A 21,061-nucleotide genomic window follows, 5' to 3' on the forward strand; every position below is an offset into this window, starting at 1 on the left:
CAAAAAGTCCCATAAATCTTTATTTATTTTACTTTTGTTCAGTCACACCAACATTTCACTTGTTAAAAACTTTACATCAGTTCAAAATAATTTGTACACGAGTCACAATCAGTCATAAATAAATCTGCTCTACATCTCTGTTACATTTTAACATAACATTCAAGTCAGTCTGAACCAATCTGATCCCCTCTAGTCCGTTTTACTACTTCGATTCGATATTTTGATTTTTCAACCTTTATTCCCTGTAACCCACAAACAGAAACTTGCACAGGCCCAAAAAACCCCAAAGTCATTCAGATTTTAATCACGTTGAGCGACACTTGTTTTTACTGACAATCTGAATTCATCTGAAACAAACAGGTGCATTCAAGTAATTTCCTTCCAGCCAGGTCTGTAAGTAGTACAGATATTTTTCATAAATGATTTGCAGTGTTTGAGAACAGTTCCTCGAACAGATGGGTGGAGTTTACTGCAATTTAAGTAGAATCGCTTAAAAATTAAAAACACTGAACTAAACAGATTTTCAAGTGCATCAAATCAGGGAAAAAAAAAAAAGATGAACTATTTGAGTCAAGTAGTGTCTCAGCAGAGACAGTGCAGTGAAAGTGTGCATATTACAGTTTAGACGCATCCCAAGACAATTCAGTTACTGATTTTCTGTGTGATCTGTGTAATAAATGCCCTCAAATAACAGATCAACACACTCAGGTCCTAAGTGACTGGAATGTTTCAGAAACAAAATGACGAGATAGAAATGTATGAGAGGCAGAAATCAGATAAGAGACACAAAGAATGAGAAAATGGACATAAGAGACGTGACTGCTGCAGAAACACAAACATTAGTTTACACACATAAAGAAAAAAGATTTAAGGGTGATTTGTTCTTTAAAAGACGTCTGCTACATTACCCAATCTTCTTCAACAACATTTATAAAACCAAGTTTTCCTTTTCTTCTCTTATGAAGAGTTCCCAAAAAAACCCAAAACTTCCACTTGGACAAAAAAAGGTGCAACTTAACCAAGTTTTTAACATCTTCTTTATCGCCTAAACAGAGCAACATGAGGCTGGAAAAGTGCAGCTGCTACACAGATGACAAAGTACGTTTATGGTCGGATCAGCTCTGCAGAGATGTTGTGCTTTGAGCAGAGACAATAAAAACATTTGCCCTACAGTTAATACAGGTCACACGACTCGAGAAATAAATAAGGAACAAAAGGATAAGGAAACAGGAAACAGGTCTGATAAATTCAAAATGACGAACTACTGTCTACTGTGCAGAAAATGTGCTAACAGGATTTGGAAATATATTTGACCTTTTTAAACCAGATGACCACATTACTGACATCTAAATTCAAAGATTTCTACCAGACCAGTAATCATGCTTCAAACTGACACACTTACAGACACGCAGACACACACAGTACAGACAATCATATAAAGTACAGAAACACACACACACACTCATTGAATCCAAAACTGTTTAAGTCCTAAAAACAGATTTGTTCCTACCATGTACAGGAATGAAAAAAATAATTTCTATCAATATTTGAAGATACAGAGTTTTTGTTTCTTTTTTTCACTTCATGACGTGGCTAAAGAGAAAAAAACGTCTGATATTTCCTAAAAGTTGCTCACTTGCTGGTTTATCATGTCAACAAACACACTTTGTTACAGCGACGCCACACCAAGCTGTGAACTGTGTGTGTCTGTGTGTGTGCGCTTGTGGCTTCTTTTTAGGCTTTGACAAACTCACACATGCTTACACAGACACACACACACAGATTGTAACATACATCTGTATGGAGTGTTTTCTGGATGGCATTCTCTCAGCACGAGAAAGTGATAGAGAAAGAGAGAGAGAGAGAGAGAGAAAAAGAGAGAAAAAGAGAGAGAGAGAGAGAGAGAGACTACTGGATTGACAGGATGTTAACCCCACCAGTGTACTCTGATCGTCCCTCAGGTCAGTCCGTACATCCACCTGTCTCCTCATGTTGGTGTGTATCGTCTCTACGTCCCACCGTTGTACGAGTAGTCTGCCTTGTTGTGCATCACCAGCTTATTGTCCACAAAGTAGAAACTGTCGGACTGCGTCTCGTACGGATGCAGGATCATTTCTCTGACTGTGAAAAAAAATCACAGCTGTTAGTACACTGGTTGCCAACCTGGGGGTCAGGACCCCCCAAAGGGGTCCTAAGATAAAACCGAGGAGGGTCTTATTTTGATTAATATAGGGACAAGAACAAACTAATATTTGACCATGGTATTCACAGTGGAAAGAAAACGTATGTGAACCCTTTGGAGTTAAATGGTTTTCTGCATTAATTGGTGATAAAATGTGATCTGATCTTCATCTAAATCACAGGTACAGACAAACACACAGTTCCTCACACAACTGTTTCAGTTCAGACATATTCTTTGGATGTCAAATCTTTAATACTGTAGGAGTTAACTCTTCAGAACATATGTTTTCTAGTGTGTGTCTGTGTTTGTGTGTGTGTATTCATAAACTCACTGATTTCCTCAGACAGAGGTGGGAATTCGTAGATGTGTTCACAGGTGTTCTTGCTGCTGGGCATGCAGAAGCCGAACTCAAAGTCAAAGCTCTTGAGCAACTTCTCTCTAAAATAATGTCTCTCGATCATCCTGAAGTTTTCAATGGGCATGTCTCCGACCGTGAACTCAACCCTGGGGGTATGAAAAGAGACAGACAGACCGGGGAAGGTGAGTGAGACAGAGAAATCACAGACAGGAAAACAATGAGATACACAGAGGACACATCAGTTATTCTGTTGGTAATTGCGTCCTTGTAAATAAAGATTCACGCCCGTTCTCACTTACGTGGCTCCAACTTGCCGCAGCCGGAGGAAAGCCGGGGTGAACTGGTAACGAACAAACCGCCCGGCGTTTGGGTCAATGTCCCTCTTCTCTCCTGCTTTATCTAAGGGGACGATTAGTTTGGACAGAAAAGAACAGAATGAAATTTAATAAAATATTTTCAGACATTTTCCATTTGTTTCATGGAGGTTGACTGAAAACATTGACAGTTATCTCAGTGTAGCACATCTGGCATATGTCCAGTGTCTGATATATTTTGAGGAAAGAACATGAAGCAGCTTTATAATGTGTTCACTGAAAGTATTTTCATGGTAAATAATGTTTAAATGAAACAAATCACCTGTAGATGGAGGTTTGGTGATTTCAAACAGCACGGTGGCGGTCTCCATGTCTCTGATCTTGAACCTGGTGAAGTCGATGTTGTAAATGTTCTCATCCGGGCTGCACAGATAATCTGATAGAGAGAGTGAAAGAGGATGGAGAGCTACAGATGAGACACAAGGTACTTGAACCAAGTAGCACTTCAATGAAAATGAATGCACACATCAAGTAAAGTACTTTCATTTTCTGATCAATACATCATATAACTGGGGAGCAGTAGGGCTGGGTATCGAACGTCAATACTTTTAATTTTTAGGTATTTTATAAGCTTTTTAGACACTTTTTTAAAAAAATGTCAAACCAATCCCCACCCTAAGTGGCAGTTTCACTTACTTTCTTATGATCACAATATTAAAAACACATCATGTGGCAACTATTAAATATGCTCACTTTATTTATAAATGAATATATTTTGAAAAGATATTAGATAACTGAAAATATAACTGAAAATAAATATATGGTTATAATGTTGGACTTGGTTTAACGTTGAGAAAAGCAAATGTAAACTGTTTCCAAACAAAGAAATTGAATTCTCTTATCAAGCACTAGTTACAGGATGCTATAATCTCAAGAGCTGCTTTGCATTCAATCCTCTCCATGAACAGATGACAACAGTGAGAGTGGACCACACCAACAAGAAAATAAAGAAGCTAAAAGTGGTTATACTGATAACAGATGTCATTTTAAATGAAAACATGAATTCAAACATTCCCATACCCAAAAATTTCAACTAAAAAACTCTTCAGCAGTGAACAATACATTCAACTAAATATTAATTCTGTTTACTGTAGTTTCAAATCATTCTTTGGACAGCTCACTAATGTATTAAAAAGCTCCCTTTGACCCTTTTAAGTGAATTTCAGACAAGAATCTTAATGAGAAAAACGATTAGAGGAGCCATTTCCTCACAAATACAACAACACAGACACACATGCACCTAGTAAGACAGAGATGTGAGTTATTTTTGTTCCTCTAATCCTTCCTGCCCTCACCAGGCAGTGTCACTGCTTATTAGCGTTCCCCAGCAGAGCAGACACTTCCTGCTTCCTGCCTGATCCGATGAAACCACTGGCTGGGAGGTGTAACTGCAACATCTCTCCATCATCTCTCTCGCCTCACACACGCAAGCTCCTGTATACAGGTTTTCCACCACACACCGGCAGTCGCAAAGCTCAAACAAGTTACAAATGAATTTGAGGTAACATTGTTTCAGGGATTTGAGTGTGGATCGCTGAGAGAGTGAGTTCAGATCAGTACACGTGTGGGATTACAGGCCCATCATATCTGTCTGCTTAAAGACAACAGCTAAAACAAAGGAGACATGGATGTCTTACAGCACAGAGTAAGATAATTTAATTGTTAACTTCCAAGGCAGTTGCTCCTAGCTGTTGAACACAGTTGAGCATTTAGTTAAAGAGCCAAATGTTTCCCTCAGAAGTCGCTGGAGACCAAAAACAGAGTTAAAAATAACGAAATGGAGACTCACATTCACCAGGTGGCCAGAATCATATGTTCACAAACTGTTTCCGCTGCCCCCAAGTGGTCAAAAAACCAACTCAATCAATCAGCCAAAATGTCTAGGAAAATTATTTGAAATCAGTAACTGAAATTTATTGATTTGAAATCAGTAGCCTGAGCCTGACTGAGACCTCAGCCTCCACCTGCTTTGACTCTACTGCTTTTTGCTTCCTGCATGGTGTTTATTTCTACATGAACTCCCAATGGAGGATTACTCACAATGCTCCCTGCATGTTATTTTTCATGTTTATGTATTCATGCTGGAGCATCCCCGAAGAAGAACCATACCCTGAAGTCACAATATGTTGTCAACTCCATTTACTGTATGAGGTGAGTGTCCCTGACAGTGCTGATTTGTTGTGACCCTGTGATGCCTTTGCTCCTCTGTCAGTCTGAATGCTCTTCTCTACACATCAGTTCTGAATACGGTGCTCCATTTACTGCTGCGCAACACCTGAAGATTCACACAGCCTCTGCACACACACATGAAACAAACAAACAACAAACACCCTCAGCAGCCACATAATTTTAATTAATACCATATAATATCTGTACCTGTGAGGACTGAGACCATTAATAACAGTTGTGCACAGATGTGTGTGTATTAGTGTGTGTATGCGTGTGGCGGGGGTGCCTCTGCATGTGCATAATATACTGTACCACAGCTGGTGTTGTCCTCATCCTTTTGCTAACCTAGTGCTAATCGCTGCTTTTGAGCCTCCTAATGAAGTCCCATGAGGACACTGAGTTTGAATAAGAGACAATGAGTTTGTTATGTGCATGTGTGTGTGTGTCTCTGTGATTTTTTTGTGTGCTCTCACTTTGCCTCACAAAACCCGAGGTGTTTGTAGTAAATGACACGCAATCTGTTACCTGAGGTCACACACACACACACACACACACACACATGCACACACGCACACATACCGGGCCGTCTGAGGATAACTTACTGCTAGAAGCCACTAAAACCGCCGACAGGCCTCATTTTATCACTGTCAGCTTTTCTTCTGGGCTGTGATAGTATACACCTCCAGACAGAACATGTCCCAAGTGTTCTGTGTATGTGTGTGTGTGTGTGTGTGTGTGTGTATGTGCATATAGGATCGGTTAAACCTATGTGAATTCGAGACATGCAGTCAAGTGTCTGGTCACCGCTGTCACAGCCAAATTATGCAACACATTAAGTCGACTATTAACAGTCAAAGCCGAGCTATGAATGTTAACTCAGCAGTAAAACGCTGCTGGAAACAGGAAGCTGCAAAGCACTTCTTCAAACTTCAGCTTCTTTAAAATCCTGCTGTGACTTCAGATTTTGTGTCCACATCACTGGACAAATGGATGGATGCCCTCATACAATATTTTACATCCAGCAATTATAATTACATCATATATAGTGAATTGTGAAATCAATTCTGCCTCTCTGCACGCAAGAATGAAACCAACACAATAATGTGGCTCTTTCTGACTTTTTAGTGCATTTTTCTTCATGGTTTAATTCAGATTCCCTACCTACCCGTGTGGGAGTCACAGGAAACAAAGAGTACATGTAATCCATTAAAATTTTATTTCATGGATAACAGCCTCAGTGTTATTGTTGACTCTCCTACAACTGTATCAGAGCTACATTAAGTTGCTGCTGATGCAAACTGAACATCCCCTACTCCTTCTGATTCACATTAAAAGCATTCAACTGGCAAAAACACAAGGTGTCTTTTAGTGTGAAGCAGCTGTAGGAAATGTATCTGGAGCATGGTATCAGATTGTGATTACTCGCAACATGATGGAAGAAGGCCAAATATCGACTGACCTCTTTATTCAAACAATATGTTTGCTTGGCTGCTTTGTAAACACATACACCGGGAAATGAACCATACCAAACTCTGCACGTATACTTTTCTGCGTTACAAGTTCCTACTAATTACTTTTCTGAGCGGAGAGAGACTTTAACACATAACATGTCACGATGCATAAGAAACGACACGATGTCACATAATGACAAAGCCAGCGATGCCACCACACTTTGGGACTGTGTGAAAAGCTGTAAAAAACTACTGCAGGGTGAAACTATTAACAACTAATTTACCAGCGTGAACTCAAAGAGCTGCACTGACAGGCAGAGAGGAAGAGACACACTGTACACCACATTTCAGAAAAATGTTTTTTTTCAGTCCTTTCGATCGCGCTTTTTTTCTGTCATGTTTCAGCTGATGTCCTTCCTGTTTACTCACTGCAGATGTGACAGAAATCAGTTTACAGACAGTCTAGGTCAGGTCCACAGTTCAACACATACTGCATCACATGACCTAGATTCAGCCAAAATAAACACTTTTGGGCTCGTTTTAGCAGTTCACCCAGATACGCTGAGAAACGCTGGGGCAAGACAGCGTCTTAAGAACCTTCCAGTGGGAGGCTTTAAGATCACTGGCACACGAAACCATATTAAAGGCTTATAAACACAACATGCATGCTGGCAAAAATTATAGCTGACACCGATAATGGGATCTAGTTCAGACTGTCCCACTTGAGCTGCGGATTGGTGGGTCCGTCCTCACTGGAAGTTTCCACAGTTACTGCAGTTCTACACAGTTCAATTAGTCTGTTTCAAACCTGAATTGTGTGTAGAAGTGTAGATTTTAGTAACATAATTTTTTGCTAGTTTAACGTGATAAGGGCTCCTTATTTTTGATTTTGCTCATTGCTGCCTGGATAAAAGATTACTGAATGACCACGAAAGCCACACAAATGATCATGTATTGATAAATTCTGTTTTAAATAAGCTGCTCCTGAGCAGTGCTCTTACAGAGATAGTTTTGTATGAAGCAGGACTTAAGCAGTGACAGTAATGCATCCACTTACAGAGGTATATATTGAAGTGCTTCTGAACGGTGATGTGGTTTATCTTAAAGAAAAAGTGAATAAATCAGACAGTCCTTCCCTTTGGTTGCCTCCCATTTAATGGTATAATATGTAATGACTATGTTTGTAGTGTTTTAGCAAGACTTGTCATTTTGCGTTTCCTGTTTTACTTTGAAATTTAGTTCCTTTTGTGTTCCTTATGGTTTTACCCCCCCCCCCCCCCCCCCCACTCCCTCCCACCTGTGTGATTGCTTGCTCCACCCTAATTAGTTTCACCTGTGTCCTCTTGTCTCTAATTTATTTAAGCCTCTGTGTTCATTTCTCTTTCTCCCTCAGTTCCCTGTGGATTTTTGAAATGTGTTGGTTATCATTTTTGTTTCTTGTTGGATTTTCCTAGAGTGTAATTTCCTTTCCCTGAGTTTTTTTATCATCTCCCTTCTCTGCCTTATTGACTGTAAGTTTATTTGGGAGGGGGGCATTTCTACTGATTGTTAAAGCACAATTTAATATGATAGTTGACAAAAAATGTTAAAATTCATAATTTAGAAATGACTTTAGTCACCATTTCCTCATCACCCATCATCACTCCCTTTAAATACATTAGCCTTGTATAGCAGTTTAGGAACATCAAAGATCAAATCTCATGAGCAGGTGCCATTTGTCAGGTTGAAATGAAAAGTTCACAAGTTGTTAAAAGTGATTTTGGTAAACACTCATGCAAGCAAGCCTCACAGGAAACAGTAAGAGGTCCAGGCTAAGTGTGGGAATATGTTCTTGCATGAAGCCCATTGTGTGTTTCAGTTCAGCGATTAACACCCACGACTCTCAGGTAGGTTTCAGCTGTCGGTTATTTTTGCCGGCGTGGCACAGCATGAACTTCTCCATTTATCCCACATGAGCAATCAGCTTCCCTTCAGCTCAGTGAGCTCTACAGTAACATGGCCAGCTCCTATATTGCCGGACCTCTGCCGCTTTTCTGGCACGGAGCCCTCTGTCCTGTTGACATGGAAAACACACATTTTGTCTCCTGCCTAATTGCCTGCCTCACAGCAGCGATCAGGGCTGTAAGATTATCACATGTGGACAAACATGATTTCCTCTCGTTGAGTCTAGATGAGGGTCCTCAGACTCACACAATCATACACACTAACATGTAATTCTCATTGCAACATGCCAATCAGGACGCTGCTGTAAGTACACATTATCAAAGAGCGGTTCATGACATGAAAGCAGAGGAGCAGCATATGTGCACTGTAATGCTTTTGTCAGTATGCCAGATGTTTTAAACTAACACTGAATATTATCTGAAATTTGCGGTGCAGTTTTTTTTAGGGATCTGCCAGTTATGTGGGAGGAGGAAGGCACCTTTGTCCAGGAGGACTAATCCATCCTATTTTGTTTGTTTGTTTTGTTAATCACAGTGGAGAGAGACATGCAACAAAGGGCCTGGGGTGGATTCAAAACCTTCAAAACCGCTGCAGGAGGGACTCAGCCCCGATACCTGATATGCATTTAAGCAGGTGAGCTACCGGTTTCATTTCTTGTGCAATGGCAAATCTAAGAGAGAGAGGGGGGACAGGGTTAAAGCAGTGAGAGGGGCGGAGATGGGTAATGGAGATGCATGGGTGCAGTGAGGATGGTATATAGGAAAGCAGGATGAAACTGGGGCAGCTAAAGTGCTTGCGATTCTTGAATGACTCTCCCTACATTGTGACTGCGTAACATCTGTTTCAACATGAAATATGTCAGATAACAGGAGGAGGATGTTCTAAATGCCATGTCACCATTACTTTACAATGTTCGAATTAGTTTGCATTGTGAACCAGAGGAAGCTGGGAGTGCCACAGATTTCTTATCTTTTTTGCAAAGCAAAAAAAAATGCAGGAAATTGTTGATCAGCTTTAATACTTTTTTTTGGTTCAGAAAATTTTCTCTTGCAAAGTCAACTTTGATGTTTTAAGTCCATTTTAAATGAAATAACAAAACAGAAGGTTGTTTTTTTTTTGCCTAAATACAGCTCAATATAAAACAGACATGATACGTAACAATGTCCTCTTCTGAGCTCTGAGCGAACCGTGATGAAGTTTGATAGCTTGATGGTGTAGAGGGGTGACGCATCTCGCCTCTGCCTTACTGACCTGAATCTGCCTGTCGATGACCACAGCGTCATGGCAACAGTGCTACGGTGAAAACGGGGATGGTTTTAAAATGAGGGACAGGGAAGAAAAGACAGGCAGGGCCGACGAGGGAAGGGAGAGGGCCTGAGATCTGCTCTGGAGGAGGTTGACTGTATGACTTCAAATGTGGATGCAGATGCATGAGAACCTGCTTGCAGATGGCACGATGAGATGGATGACAAGAAAGGTTAAAAAATGTTGTGTGTAAACAGTCACATTAGGACAAAAAGCAGGCTCTGAAATTCTCTGGGTTATTGTTTTTTGTCCTTGGATGAAAGATAGATGATATCTGTCTTTGGACTTTCTAAATCATATGACCCATCTGTGTTATCTTATAATGTTCTTGATAAGCAAATGAAGATGGCCTGGTTGCTTCACCTGCCAACCTATTTAATTTCACTGCGCGGAGCATTGAACAGCATCGCATCTGCACCGGCACACAGACCTGCAGGCTTAAGTGGGTTATTTGAGCTCTAACAGACCTCGTGGGTTGTAACACAGAGTTTATTCTCACAGATCATCACTCAGTTATTTTGCTTTCACACCAAACACCTCACAGGCCAGTTTGCACATTCGCGTTTGAATGAGAGCTCCTGTCACTCGGCTGACACCAAAATAAGTCTGCCCACCGTGAATCCTTTTTAAGGCACTCAGGAAATGTCATTTAAAGCTGTGAAACAGCACCAGTGATAGTCATGAGTGTGATAGACTTCTCAGACTGAATTTAGCTCAACACTGACCAAAGCTCTAGTCGTGACCTAATCTATTTCAAGTACGAGAAGCATGCAACGAAAAAAACTATTAAAGCATATACTGCAGCTTCTTTCTGATTGGCTAGGAGGCGTTGGTTAAAATTCTATTATTAATTATATTCTCAACACATCAGACTGGATAAGACTGCTTGTAACCATAGCAGCAAATCTGATGCTTTACACTCTATAGGTTTAACTTGCTAAAACTAACAGACTGTTAAATCAAGAATACTCAAAATAACCCAAACATGCTTAAAAACTATGACATCTTTATTTCTGATGTAATTAAATCTGAGTTGGGATGCGGCTAATGATTGTTTTGCTTATCAATTAATCATTCAATAACATTCTTGATTAACAGTTTGGTCTTGTTTTGTCTGATCAACAGTCCAAAACCTCAAAATCTCGTTTTCAGGTTGTAGCTATAGACAGAAGCAGCTTTGAAAAATGACTTTTTGATTAATCGATCATCCAAACAGTTGCATATCAAGATTTGATTTGTGAGAAATGGCCATCACATTTTCCCAGAGTTAACGGCGATGTTTCCAAAAGCTTATTTTGTCTTGAACATATATTCAGTTTACAATATCACAGACAGAGAAGAGCTGCCTGACGTTTTTTGCTCAATAAACAATTTAAGCAGTTAATCAATTTTTCAAGCTGCTGTTGATTAATTTCCTCTTGACTGACTATTTAGCTCTGGGGATTGTAACGTGGCAGATTAAGATTCAGCTAAGAACATAAGTTTGGACCAAATCAGTCAACTGTGTGAGCAGAGAGCCTGCTCTGTCTGTGTATATCTTAATCTCAGTAGCTTGCTTTGATTAATAGATGGATGAGCTTTATGCTTTTTGAAAGTCGCTTTTCTGAGACAAAGTTTCTAAAACCTTCTGTCTCAGGACTGTCAAGTTTGTCTGAGCTGTGCTGAGTATTGTCAGTTGTGTATTGTTAGAGAGGGAATCAATTTTATCTAGGGGTTACAGTTTGACTGCAAGACACGGTATCAAACAAGTGTGAGTGTGCATGTACATGTTCATATGTATATGTAACCTGTCAAGAGACAGCATAACTACACGGTTAAACAGAGGAGCAGAGGAGAGGAGTGGAAAGAAGGGATGGAAAGTAGAGGAGGAAGTGTGTGGGAGAACAGAGTTGCACGTTCCGCTGGCTGTAACCAAGGGGAGATGCTTCACGTTGCCGTAGTGATTCAAGCGTGTATCCACGTTGCTGTGGTGATTCACACATGCCTCCTCTAGCCTCCGGCGATGACGCTGCGAGATAGGAAAGTGAGAGGTTCCAAGACCATAATAAGGTCCAGCGTGGGAGACAGAATCATTACGATGATCCCATACGTGTCACTGTGCAGCTGGACAACGATCCCCACACAGACTCACTCGTGGGGATCATCGACTGCAAACTTGCAGATGAAAAAAACAAAACAAAAACACAAAGACAGATACTCACAAGTGTACTTTGTGTTCTCTGTCAAGTCAAAATACAGCTGCAGTTATTCTGCTGTTCCATGGAACTGACTGGCTAAAGCACAGTTAAAGAAACTACCAGACTCGACAGTGACCGTTAAATAAAGAGGGAGGACAAGCTGAGCCAAAGGATGTTCCCAGAGCTCTTCCTCTTCTCTGTAAGCTGTGATTATGTTGGACGGGGCAAGCTTGGTCTCATTCCTTATCACAACATAAACTTCCTGTATTATCTTGGGCTACATGAAAAAGGAAAAGGATTTCTAAAATGTTTAATTTGAGTGAAGGTATCTTTGCCGTAGGAACTGTTTGAAGACAGTAAAAAGAGAAGCACTCATTAGATATGGCATTTCACAGTCATGTGAGGAAATGTGCGACTCTCGAAAGGTAAATAATCGTCAGTACAGGTAGAAATAAAGAATAATGTATATTTGCACTGCTAACTTTAAATTCCCAGACACCTTTTAGGAGAACTGGGAAAAAATCCAACATAGTGTTTGCATGTTATCACACTCACTATGTATTGTAACAGCTAATGTAACCGTGTTATGTAAGTATTCTGGACTTTAAATAGTCAGATGCCCTGCAGGCCACCGGTTAGCTAACTGCTGGTTTAACACCTGAGTTGGTGATAGATAGGTGCACATTGGAGCTTCCTGTCTGCTATCTCTCCCTGTGTTTCTCTGTAAGAGGCTTGTTTGAGATTTAGAGGTATGACATAATAAAAAAAAAACAACTGCATTAAGGAATACGCTATGTAATCAGCAGCTTTTTCACTCTGACATTATGAGTGAGCATAGGAAAATTAGCTGTTTTTAACAGCAAGTGTGGTAATCACAATTCCACAAGTGGCAGAAAAGGCCCTTTGCCCTGAAAATACATATCAAATCCATTTATCAGTGAATAAGTAGCTCTACTTGTGTTTACTGACTGTATACAGCGTATTGAAAACATTATTTTGAGAGGCACATAAGTCTTAGACCGAGATGTACACAAAATGTTCGGGAAACACGAGCAAAGCGGGTTTCAACTGTTACATCACTGAACTGCAAATATTTTCTCTGGCATAAAGTATAAAAATAATACAGTGATGAAGTACATTTACTCAACTACTGTACTTTTGAGGTACTTGTACTTGAGCGCTTCCTTGAGTAGTTTTTTATTATTTATTACTGTTTTTACTTAAGTGAAAGCTCTGAATCCTTCTTCCATTACTGATATAATACCACTTTCACTCTCCAGCTGGTGTCTTCCTTCGAAGATTATTTTAAATCCCAGGCTACCTGGCTGAGAAATTAGATACTAAATTCAGATAGAAACATTAAACACCATTTCCACTAAGCTGGAAGTGGTAGGTAGTAAGTAAACAAATAACTAAAAAGGAAATTTTGGATTTCAAACACATGATCATAGCTCCAGGCTGCTTTCTTTGAAGAGGAATGAGAAGAAAGGTGAAAGCATCGGCACTGAACTAGACATGAACTCATGTAAAGGAGACATACAGGCTGCTCTGAGGAATCAACCGCCCCCAACTCACCCCAGCACCTCACTTTGCACCTTTCTAGTTAAATGAAATCATCCGTGAAGACACGCTACACAAGGGATGATGTGATTGAAGAGGATAAAACCTAAGTCTTGCTTGTTCAGCAAATAACTGTCATCTGCATTTGGGTGGGGGGTCCTTCTCTGCTCCGTCAGACCCAGCTCTCCAGCCTGTTTGCACTTCTTCAAAGTACACACATTATGTTTTTAAACACCACTCACTCACCCCCCATCATGACCGTGTGTGTGCTAAATTTAACCTCCAACACAACACAGGCTGACACCTCACCTCCACAGGTCACAGGGCTACTGACATGCCAGCTGAGGAGGTTTAATGCACATCTGCAGACCGGTTGGCAACGTTTACCGGAGAGGGGGGCTCCAGTGATGCATTACCATGTGTTTCAATAGGGCCTATAGAGATTACATAAATGAAGGGACACGGTAATGACGTGATACGTGACTCATATGGGAGTCTGTGACATTTAGGCACCTTTGTCCTCCTTTCTCACTCAACGACCGACACAGCAGCAGTGAACTTACTCTCTGTGATCTTCTGCAAGCCCAGAACATCCTCCGGAGTGATCACCGCGCTGGCGAGCAGGTCCTCCTCCGTGGTCACCGGGACCCCCACGTCGGTCGAGTTGCATCCCTTCTTCACTTTCATCGCCGCCGTTTGCTTCGGGCTGCCGTTACTGCTGCTGTCTGCGCTGCTGTCCGTGCCTCCGGTGCCTCTGCCTGGATTATCACCGGCAGGCTTCTTAGCGCTTGATGGGTCCTGGCTGTTGCCCCTGCTGGTACAAGAATAGCTCATTCTCCGCTCCTCCTCCCCCTCTCCTAACCCAGGGCTTCCAAGATACAAAAACAGTTGCCTCCCTCTCCCTCCCTCCCTCACTGAAAGATGCACAGTCGCTGTCTGTTATCCGGTGCTTAATTTAAATCCGCTTCGTCTTTATGAGCCTGCAGTCTGTCTCCGCAGACGGGCTGCACGCAAGCGTCTCCCCGGCTCTCACTGGCTGAGCGCAATATGCGGAGGAGCGAGCTTTTTCCTCTGCCGCTTCCCTGCGCAGCTGCTCTCCGAGACGCTATCTCGGCTGTCAAGTGAAGCTAGAAGTCTGTGGGAAATAATCTGCTCGGTTTGAAACTGAAAAAGAGGCGGCAGATGGCCGTTGCCGCTGAGGAGGGGCGGGGGGTTGGGGTGGGGGGCTGGAAGGGTGGGGGGTGGTGGGGCATCTCAGCGGCAGCCGACAACAGCGCTCTGTGCCGTGCGCCTGACAGAAAGAGGCTGGTGCTCCTGCGCACAATTTGCGCTACGACCGACGAAAGCGCACACCGATCAAAATGACAAAACAGACCAGGCTCGTCGACTCACAGCCCGTCTCGGCCTGTGCCCTCATCTGTGGTCACCAGGCGTTCATTTCCCTTTCTACACAATCTCCCTCCACAATCCTCGCAAAATCATGAATCAAGGACATGAATCAAAAATGTGTTTTGAATGGGTTAAAATTATTGTGCCTTTAAAAAAATCTTACTAAATTGAAGTCAAGACTTTGATATTAAAGAAAAACTTTTTTTTAGCAACAGAAACTTGATATCTGCAAAAAAATCAATGACTTATCTCTCTTGTTGCCATAAAATGTGGAAGTTGGAATTCCCACCACTTTGAAAAGACAGTGCATTTGCTGTGTTGGCCACAACCCCACAACTGAGGCATCACAAGAAAACCTAGGATGTCCACTTAAAAGAACAGTACAATTGAGACAGATTGAAAAGTTGAGATCAGTTGTCATTGTGATGATTCTCTAAATTATCACAATATACCTGGAAACTCATGGTTTATGTGGAAATGTTGCACCCTAGAGGTAGTCAGCATTTACTACAAACCAGTTTGTAATTTTGACTTAGGTTAGTCCTTTTCTGGGTAGCTCAGAGGAAATAAGAATGATTTTTGTTATGTATACCGTAATTATTTTGATGGGTGAGAATGCAGTTTCATACAGTTCATATGAGAAATGACTGGCTGTTGTTTTAGTTTATATACTGAGCCATTACATGTTCATGTTCTTCTGGATCAGAAGTGGCACTGAAGCTCAAATTACTTCAAAACATGTTCAAGATATTCAATCCTCAAGTCTACAAAAGCCCTGCTGGGAAAATTTTAAATTTCAGGATAGCTTTTTTCCAACTAGATATTACAACAGATTTGAAAGGTTTTAGCTTATGTGTTTGTAATCAGTGCTAAATATCTATGCTGTTTGTGTGGCTGTGAAGTGTATGTCTGTGAGAAACACTGAATGTGCTGCAGTGTATAGCTGGTCAACTGCAGGTGGTTTTAGTTTCTGTTAAACGTGTATGGAGCTGAGGTTTTGTTATGTGGATGTGTGCGATGTCTGTATGTGCACACTGAGAGTCGGCTATATGGTCAGGGTGGGCTCTTCACATCGGCCTGCTGAGTTTGCTCGTCCCTTTGTCACATCTGAGCTGCAGCTGCTATCATCAGCAGAAACACACACACACACACACACACACACACATACACACACACACACACACACACACACACAAAGATACACTGATGTATATGTCAGTCCTGTCTCAAATTCTGCCATAAACAAATCCACTGTGATGGGGAATTTGCTCAGATAAATATTTTAATTGTGATATTATTTGTCTCTCTGCTTTAGACACAATTGGGAAATTACATGAACATACACACATACACACACACACACACACACACACACACACACACACACACACACACACACAGACAGAGAGTCTGGGCAATGTGCTGACCTCAGTTAGCCATTCCTAAATGTTTATTGTTCAGTGCAGCTAGAGGAGATAGGAGGGTGTATGCTCAGTTATGTACCTCCCAGCTATGCTCTCTGTTTTGTTCTCTCTATACAGTACTTGCTTACTTTAATGACACACTGAGGAGCACTGTAAAATACTGTAAAACACACCTTTTAATTCTGGCCCTGCCAGTGAGGCCTGCCAGTTAGTGCCTTTGCCCCTTGTTTACCTTCATTGTTGATTTATTCACTCGTACAGGTTTTATTCCAAATATAGCAACAGGTCTTTCACTCACAGTTCACATTTAAACCACAAAGTAAAAAAGGACAAATGCATCACTATGACCTCTGCTGGTGTTCACGGAGGGAGGGAAACAGTTTGGACATACTGGTTTTAGGGAGAAGACTATATCTACCACCGGACTGCTGCCAACAAATGTGTTGCTTTGTACCATCCATGAATTACCCCCCCCCCCCCCCCCCCCCCTTTTTTTTTAAAGATCAATAGAGCAGCCTGATTAGATTTTCAACACAGCTACCATCTTCCTATTTCAAATCCTTTGTTAATGTCACTGATCCAGTTTATCCAGTCATCATTACACATGGTATTCATGTTTCAGGAAATTAGATCACTGTTGAAATGCATTTTCAAATTAGTCAACACAGAGTGGAGACAAACAATCGATATGAGTCTGGAAAAACAAAATGATGTCTGATACACACGCTGTAATGAGCAGGCACACTGGGCAATCAGAAATGTGGAACTTTACAAGCAACATACAATAAAAATTGATTAAAATAAATAAATAAAAAAACCCTATCCTGCCACAAAAAAAAAACAATATATAACTTTGAATATATTTATTATAAACTCGTGATTTTTATCATTCTTGATGGCAGAGGTGTTGCACCCCAACTTCCCACATCCATGTTAATGAGTGTCAAGAGTGTGATTGATTGAATACATGTAATTAACCAATAATTCGAAGAAGAAATGACTTTCATCAACTGACTGATTGATTAGTATAGTTTCTATGTCTTTCTTTAGAGTTTTTGCAACAAATGTCAAGCTTAAGTGTGCTTGAAAAATGGCTTTGGGACTTCAACTCTTCAGGACCAAAGACTATAACTATGACTACGAGTATCCTTTAATCACTTGATAAATCACAAACCTCTTTAAAACATGCTGTGGGTGTAAGTGACCACTGAAAAAAAAGCTTTTAGCACTCCTACATGAGACTGAATCCTGGAATCAGTTCTTTCAGTTTTACTTTCAATATAAATCAAAATGGCAGCATTAACGGTTTTAATACTGGACAGCAATTCCACATAGCCCTGTTTTATAATAGATCTATATACTGGTAGGGGAGAGAGACCCCGTTTTTTTTCCTCAACATATAGATTTACCACAGAGGCATAGGTAACGCGGTATACGCCAGTCGTTTGACCTCTTTGTCTTTGCGTGGATCACTGTGTGTCTGTGTGTTAACCCCTCTGTGGCTCACACAACAAAACAATGGAGTCCAAAGCAAAGTGCTGACACGAGTCCAGGCGCGTCTGCCCCCCGGCCCCTGACACCCGTTGGTGTATATATACCCCCATACACACCATCTCTGCAGACCAGTCAGTGGAACCCTGCGACACACAGTTCACCAGTTTGGGTAGGTCAAACTAGTTAAAGTAGTTAACAATACAGTACAGTTTCCCAGTCTGTGGACATGTAGTACAGGCCTCTAATTCAATATATGAACTGTCTGACTGAAGTCTTAATTGATTGGAGTGAAGACAGAGTGGTTGTTTGTTACCTGTACTTCAGGTGAGAGAGTCATTTTAAAAGAGAAAGTGAAAACAAATCAAGATAAGGAAGGAGGAGGCTTGAGGTTATAGCTTCATACTGTTGTATCTTTTTAGAGTTAACTGATTAATTGCAATGCACTAAACAGTGAAGTGTAAACCCCAGAGAAAGATAAAATGCCACCCGGAGTAGCAAACAGCATAAAGAAAAGGGTTTGGGTTTTGGGTATTTGAGACTAAGAAGGTGTTTTGTTTAGCTCATACAGGTTTTTTTCTTAGTGTTTTTTTTTCTATCCCCACCTTGACTGTCTATGTATTCCCTCAAAGGTAGCGCTGAAATAGAGGATAAAATGGCTATGACAAACCCCATGCCCATGGGCCCTTGGAAGGTAAGCAAATCACATATATTCTTAACACTACATTACCCATGAGCACAGGGAGCTGCAAGACATTTCATTGCATGATAAGGCATGGTGGTGTTTCAGCTATGTTGATGGACTGACTTAAAAAAAAAAAACCTGACTGTGAAGGTCTAATCTCTACTTTAATTTTTGTGTGTGTGTGTGTTTTACAGATCACTGTGTACGATCAGGAGTACTTCCAGGGCAGGCGTATGGAGTTCACTGCCTGCTGCCAGAACATCATGGAGTGTGGGATGGAGAACATCCGCTCCCTGAAGGTCGAATGCGGCGCGTATGTATCCAGACAGCTTTTCCTCACTTTTAGAAATACTGGCGCTGATTTAAAAACTAAGATGGAGCGGCTTTTCTTTAGATTTTGGGTGTGTTTATTTTATATTTCCCTGGTTTCAGACTTCATTAATTCCACTTTCTGCTTGCAGCTGGGTGGGCTATGAGCACTCCAGCTTCTGTGGCCAGCAGTTTGTCCTGGAGAAGGGAGACTACCCTCGCTTTGAGGCCTACAGTGGCAGTAACTCCTACCGCATTGAGAGGATGATCTCCTTCAGGCCCATCTGCTGTGCTGTAAGTCTAATTCACAACATAGTACCAGCCCTTAGCTTACTTTAGGCTGTGCTTCATCTCAAGTTGTGTTAAACCTCCTTTCTCTTCCTTTATACAGAACCACAAGGACTCCCGCATGACCATCTACGAGATGGAGAACATGATGGGTCGTCAGTTTGAGCTGTGTGATGACTACCCCTCTCTGCAGGCTATGGGCTGGATGAACAACGAGGTTGGGTCCATGCACATTCAGAGCGGAGCGTAAGTCCATCTTCATGATGCTTGATGTAGGCTGAAATTTTACACACCATCAGCTGGTCCTGAGCAACAGCTACAAACACATACTGACAAAAAATAATGCACAGGAATCTGCTTTGAGAACCTTCAGCTACTTATGTCACTATTTTTTTAACTGTTTACTTGTTTACTTAAATGTTTCTGGGAATTTTAATTAATCTGTTCTTGTTTATTTCCTCAGCTTTGTGTGCTACCAGTACCCTGGCTACCGTGGCCACCAGTACATCATGGAGTGTGACTGTCATGGAGGAGAGTTCAAGTGTTACCGTGAGTTTGGGTCCCACGCCCAGACTCCCCAGATTCAGTCCATCAGGAGGATCCAGCACTGAGAGTGTTTCCTTTTCACTTCCTTATCTCCTCTCCTCCTCCTCCTCTCCCTCTTCCTGTACTTCCATCCCTCCTTCTGTTCCTCCTCTCCCCCAACCTCCATCTCCCCGGCTCCACTGGTCCGACTAGTCAAAGCGGGATCCCGAGCTGGTCTTCAGGTGCTTACTGATGTCAGTTTTTCACAGCACTTTTTGTTTTTTAAAGAAACATCACAAGAGAAAGGAAAGATGCAAGAAAGACAGAAAATAGGAATGACAGAATTGAGAGAGAAAGAATCAGTGTGAAAGAGAGGCCTCATCTGCCGAGGTTGGCTGCAGAGCGGTGAAAACACCTCAGAGTTTTTGCTCTTTTTCATCTCTACCATTGATGGCATCATCATCATCATCGTCGTTGTCTTCTACATCAACACAACAACCAGTGATACCTGTGATATCCATGACTGCCTGTGTTCAAGACAATGAATAAAGAGAATGAGCAAAGAAACAGAGAGATTCACAATACTGACCTGTACCTCAATCATGTCTGTGTCTCGTCTTTCTGTGTTGAGCAGCAAACAGCTCAAATTACAGTAATTTATTTATTTATTTATTTGTTTGTTTGTTTAACAGGGACAGTGCATAGCTCTCAGCCATGCCAGAGTTAGCTACCAGCTAATTTTCATCTGTAGTCCCTGAGCAGGAACAATAAACACTGAGTATTAAGACAAAACACTACAGTCCAAGATAAGTAAATACATACATACATAAGAATACAACAAATATAAGAATACTGTCACTGAAACAGCCTTCTCAAACAACAACAGGACAACAAACAATAACAATCAGACAGCAACAATAACAGTTTCACACAGCAATAAAATCACAATGTTTTACATTACAAATCAATGGATTATGAACCAATAGGATTTATGGTTGATGAGTGCATGATTGGGTTGATTTAAGCCATGATTTTATCTTAGATTTAAAACCAGTGAGGGTGCTTATCTCTCTGATCTTGCTTGGTACTGAGTTCCAATAATTAGTGGCTTTGACAGAAAAAGCTGATCTGCCAAACTCAGTACGTCTGTGCTGTACTACACAGTGAGCTCTGCTGGTCGTCCTGTTTGTTCTTCTATTGTATGGGCGCAGTGATATGAACTCCTTTAATGGAGGAGCAGCCAGATCATGTACTATTTTGTACAGTAAACTAACATTGGCAAGGAATACAAAATTATCAAAGGTCAGAAGTTTATGCTTTTGGACAATATTACAATGATGATAACTTGATGGCTTTTTGTCTGATACCTTAAGAGTTTGCTTATAAAGTGTTTGCAATTGAGTGAGTGTTGTTTTTCCAGATTGTGACCA

At 41.2% G+C, this 21,061-nt stretch overlaps 2 protein-coding genes across 2 annotated transcripts; one reads left to right on the plus strand and one right to left on the minus strand.

Annotated features, from left to right (window-relative positions):
* Positions 1 to 937: 937 nt before the first annotated feature.
* unc119b (unc-119 homolog b (C. elegans)) lies at positions 938 to 14,714 on the minus strand. The gene is made up of 5 exons (XM_041051154.1): positions 14,084 to 14,714; positions 3,177 to 3,290; positions 2,840 to 2,939; positions 2,514 to 2,686; positions 938 to 2,121 (listed from the first exon to the last, which is right to left on the minus strand). Exons 1-5 carry the CDS (start codon positions 14,352 to 14,354, stop codon positions 2,009 to 2,011), a joined length of 771 nt encoding a protein of 256 aa, XP_040907088.1. The 5' UTR covers positions 14,355 to 14,714; the 3' UTR covers positions 938 to 2,008.
* Positions 14,715 to 18,455: 3,741 nt separating this feature from the next.
* LOC121190680 (beta-crystallin A1-like) lies at positions 18,456 to 20,124 on the plus strand. The gene is made up of 5 exons (XM_041051615.1): positions 18,456 to 18,518; positions 18,704 to 18,822; positions 18,971 to 19,112; positions 19,210 to 19,352; positions 19,570 to 20,124. Exons 1-5 carry the CDS (start codon positions 18,480 to 18,482, stop codon positions 19,715 to 19,717), a joined length of 591 nt encoding a protein of 196 aa, XP_040907549.1. The 5' UTR covers positions 18,456 to 18,479; the 3' UTR covers positions 19,718 to 20,124.
* The last annotated feature ends 937 nt before the right edge of the window (positions 20,125 to 21,061 follow it).

The sequence above is a fragment of the Toxotes jaculatrix genome, chromosome 12, assembly GCF_017976425.1.
Source record: "Toxotes jaculatrix isolate fToxJac2 chromosome 12, fToxJac2.pri, whole genome shotgun sequence".
Taxonomy (NCBI): domain Eukaryota; kingdom Metazoa; phylum Chordata; class Actinopteri; family Toxotidae; genus Toxotes; species Toxotes jaculatrix.